Source organism: Calidris pugnax, unplaced genomic scaffold (assembly GCF_001431845.1).
Source record: "Calidris pugnax isolate Ruff unplaced genomic scaffold, ASM143184v1 scaffold32, whole genome shotgun sequence".
Taxonomy (NCBI): domain Eukaryota; kingdom Metazoa; phylum Chordata; class Aves; order Charadriiformes; family Scolopacidae; genus Calidris; species Calidris pugnax.
In genome coordinates, this window is record NW_015090783.1 from 8980250 (window position 1) to 8984643 (window position 4394).

The 4394-nt window shown below is 49.1% G+C and overlaps 1 protein-coding gene across 2 annotated transcripts in view; it reads left to right on the plus strand.

The window, feature by feature from the left end:
* Window positions 1–1476: 1476 nt before the first annotated feature.
* The window catches only part of PXN (paxillin), a 50447-nt gene continuing 47529 nt past the window's right edge, over window positions 1477–4394 (plus strand). For both annotated transcript variants that reach the window (XM_014964598.1, XM_014964614.1), the window contains exon 1: window positions 1477–1557. In XM_014964598.1, coding sequence (XP_014820084.1) covers window positions 1503–1557 — 55 coding nt within the window. In that variant the 5' untranslated portion in view covers window positions 1477–1502. The remainder of the gene's footprint in view (window positions 1558–4394) is intronic.

Genomic DNA, 4394 nt, shown 5'->3' on the forward strand with positions numbered 1-4394 from the left:
AAACAAATGTATGGGTTTTATTGCTCTGATTTTTAAAATCTGGTAGTTGGGGTTGTGGCACAGATTGTACCTTCAGGCTTTTGCTTTTTCTCGTCATTGCCGGTGCCTGCTCCTGCCAAATATAGGGTTTAAAAACTAAATCGAGGGCACGTTTACATGAAAAGCTCGGTTCTTGCCTTTTTCTTTCACGGCTGCTGAGGGAGGAATCGGGCCATGAAAATGGAATGGGAGGGACTGCCCCGGTCCTGTAGCCTTGTTGAGGAGGAGCCCCTTGAGGAGGATCTGGATAGCTTAGGTGGCGAGGAGAGGGCTGGCAAGTTCCTGGAGCAAGTTGAGGGGGAGCAACAGTCTGAATCGTGCTTGGCTGGCTCCAGAAATGCTCCAAAACCGATCAGGGAACAGCTTTTAGTGCACAGTACCATAACCTGTATTTTTTTGTGGGTTTGTTAATGTATATCCGTTGGCATCACTTGTTTAAACCAAACCCAAAAAACCCCCAAACAACAAAACCCCCACATCTCCTTATTTGTCAAAGGAATCATAAGGCTGGAAAAAAACAGCTGCTGAATTTGGTGTAAAATCCTATTTTATGTTAGGGAAACTCCATCCATTTCTAAGTTGCAGCTGTTGTGTTATTTAACACAGGAGTAGACTGTGTGGAGGGAGACTAATGCCCACGCACACCAGCTCCCTGGGATGAGTCTCGTCGGAGCTGGAAGCAGCTGCCCTCTGTCACTTTGTGTGAGTTAGATGTAGCTCATGCTGCTGACAGGTTACCTCTGAAGTTCTCTGGGGTCGTGTGTGTCATCTGGATGCTCCTACCCTGCCGGTAAGACTCTCAGCTAGGCAGCTGTTTTAAACTGTAACAGGCAGGGTAGAAAACATAGTAGTGAACATTAATGTTCCCTCTTGATCAGGTTTATTTGTCAGATTCATCTATACTGGGGTATTATACACAACAGTGACCAAAGAGTGACACTGAAACCTCCTAAATTTCATTTTTTCCCTATTTGCACTTCATTGCTAACAATATCAATTTGAAATCAAAACCTGAAGCGTAGAGATGCCATTACCCTTTGGCAGAATAAGTCACGCTGATAAATACCAAAGGCATATGTAGTTTAAAGTGTGTAATATGCCTCATGTAATGGCTTGATTTATATAAACTGTGTCGATAAGTATTGGTTTTATCACTTGATTGTTTCTTATCTCTTCTGCCAAAACTGACTGTGATAATACACTGGCGTGGTGCTTCTGTTCTGCATTACAAAGTCATGTCCTCCATCTGATGCTAGAAACCAAGTTTGTTTGATTTGCTGTAATATATCCTTTCAACAAATGTGAAGTTGGGCCTTGACTGGGGAAGTTGCATGTTGAGATTTACTGCCATTGCCTTAAGCCTAAAACTCTGCCTGGATTTTTCTTTTATGCATTACCTGAAGAAGGAGCTACATCCCCTTGCATGATGTCCGTGTGGCACAGCACAGAGGACAGAGGCCGCAATGAAGTCATTGTCATCGCTCATCAATTTCAAGTCACTTTCCAGAAAGTGCACAGGTAAGCTCTAAACGTGCCTTATGTGTTACTGTAGCTGCCTATCCGTTCTTCTCTGACATAGGTTTAGTCTGCTGTAAATGAAGGTGTTTTTCATAGGAGCTATTACGAAATGAGCTTGGATAGCTCCGCTGTTTGGCTGTTTGGCAGCCAATCTGAGATTACAGCCCTGAAGGGGACAGGTGGACAGTTAATCCACCCAGTCTGAGTGTCGGGTGTGCAGAGGTCAGTGGGTTAAGCAACTTTTCTGAGGAGCTGGTCTATAACTCGTAAATGATGCTTTCATGAGAGGGAAAGATGCCTTGAGTAAGTACTCTGAACCCTTGGGTTGTGCGGAGCCAGGAGGTCCTGAAGTCCAGCAATAGATTAATGTTGACTCATTGTCTGACTTCATTTCCAGCTCCCAGCTCTGTTTCCCATCTGTAAATGAGCACAGTAACTTCTTGTCACACCCGTGAGAGATAAGTTGAGTAATAATGTGTCTTAATCACAGGGCACAACATGAGAGGAAGCCCCTTGTATTTCTTAGATGCCTCACCTTTATTCCCTAGTGCTTCCCATCTGGCACCAGTAATGAGGGATGTGCTGCTCTCAGCGTCACTTCCCCCTCAGTCCTTCCAGTAGCCTCTGGGGATGCTGCTCTGGTGGGAAAGAGTTTTCTGGAGGTGGCCATCACTGGGGAACTGCAGCTGCTTCTGCTGGCAGCAGCGTGAGAATGGTGCTTGAGTAGCAAGTGTTCATGAGTCAGTGAGAGTTTCAGAGGCAGAGAGCAGGTAGATGATGAGAAAACAGGATTTCCAGGGTGTTAGGGAATTCAGGAGAGGGTGAACCTTGCTTGGATGAGTTTAGCTTGAGCCTACACCACTGAGCAGTTGTCTTAAGAGCTTGGGTGTTAACCTGCCCCGACTCCTTGGGCTATTGTGGGAGGGGTAAGGACAGACAGTTTTAAGAAATGTTAGTGTGTGAAGAATTCAGTTATGAACAGCACCTGGCTGTGAGGAGTGGAATGAGAATAAGGTTGGTTTTAAAAGCCTTATTACTAGAAGATAGTATCACTCCTGTGACACTGCCTTTCCACCTCACTGACGCTTTCATAGCAGTGCTGAAGCCATAAGCAAAGCTTTAGAGGCAATCTCTTCTCTTTTTCTTTACACTGACTTTTTCTTTACCTATTTCTTGTGGGCGCAGCCTTCATTGGTGTGCTGACGGGTTCATTTCAGCCCTGAGACAGAGCAGAAACTGCCTTCTTGGTTTGCACTCACTTCCAAGGTAAAATTTGTGTACCCAGGCTACGATATGAACAGAGCACAGTGGGCACTTCATTTATGCAGAGCTAAAAATACAATTCAAGTCAAGACAGATGCTCAAGGAAACATACAGATCCCAGGAAAGGCCGTGTTTCTGTTTGCTCCACCTGAGGGGACACATCCTGAAGTCATCATTGTACAGCCAGCGATAGGCTTTGAGAAAATGCAACAATCTCTTCAAATAACGTTTTAAATTTTGCTCAGGGAGCAGCAAGGGGAGTGTCAGGTGAGATCCTTGGCACCGATGGTGAAGCAGACAGTAAAAGTCTTTGCTTGTGTTTGTCTTGGACTTAGATCTAGGTAAGGATGTCATTTTCTGAGAAGTCCTAGATTTGGAGTAAAACCTGGAACGAATTTCCTAGAGGCTGTTGATTATTCGCAAGCATAGGCTGGGACCAGGGAGGGGATATTTCCGTGGCCCCCCTAGTGATAGTTCTCATTATAGCGTGTCTTAACACAGGAAATAACGATGATGTCTGTTGAATTGTGTTAGCTGGGGAAACCGGGTGTGTTTGTGCCGAGAGGGTGAAAAATAAAGCCTGGGAGATGGCGAGTGGCTGACCTCATGGGCGCTGTTTTTTTATGAAAACGCGATCCTGCAATCTCGGCTCCGCAACAGGACACGTGCTGCTCCGCTCTGAGAACATTCTGGGGGTTTCGTAGGGAAAAAGCCCTCCAGGAGTCGTGTTTCCTGGATCCTTAGCTGTTCCCACACTGATAGCTCTCGGTGTATCTCTCCTCAGATCAGGAGCCGAACGCTTGGGCCAAGTGACTGTTTTTACTTGCCCTGTCGACTTGGCCGGAGCGTAGAGTAAACACTGGCTGTGGTGAGGGTGGAGCTGCTCTGCGGTTGGGGCAAGGCTGAGGACTTCGCCGCGTTGTGAGCGGGGTTTGGTAGCGGTTTGAAAGGAAAAAGCAAGTGGGAAATGGTGGTTCCAGACACACCGTCACATGATAAACCCGGCGGGGCTGTTCGGGGTTTTTAAACAGAGCAAGGGAGAAGTGGTTGGTGGCTTCCCTTTCTGGTGGCAACAGCGGGTGGAAAATTGTTCAGGAAAGGTTTCACCTGCCCAAACTTTCCCTGTGGATTGGGTAATTCATCTGGGACACAGAAACACGGCTTTGTTTGCAGGCTTTTTGGGGCAGGGAGCAATGGAGTGTCCCGTCCCCTCCCCCCGGGCACCCCAGCCGAGCCTGTCCCGAAGGCAGGAGGTCCTGGGGAGGGTCCTGCTCCTGGGTGACGAGGAGACAAATTTTGGGACAGGCTCGGACGTGCACGGGCTCTCAGGCCGGTGCCCCGGGCGGGCGGGCCGGCTCCTTGCGGCAGGGCAGGCTCGGCCCCGGGGACGGAGCCCCTCAGGCGGGCGGTAGCCCTGGGCGCCCCTGTCCCCGCCCGGCGTTTCCCGGAGCCCTCCTTCCCCCCCCCGGGCCTGCGCACCGGTACTGGGGAAGGCGGCCAAGCCGCGTCCCCCCGCCCGGGGCCGTCCCGGCGGGATGGCGGCTCTCGCTGCCGCCGCCAGGGGGCAGAGCCGG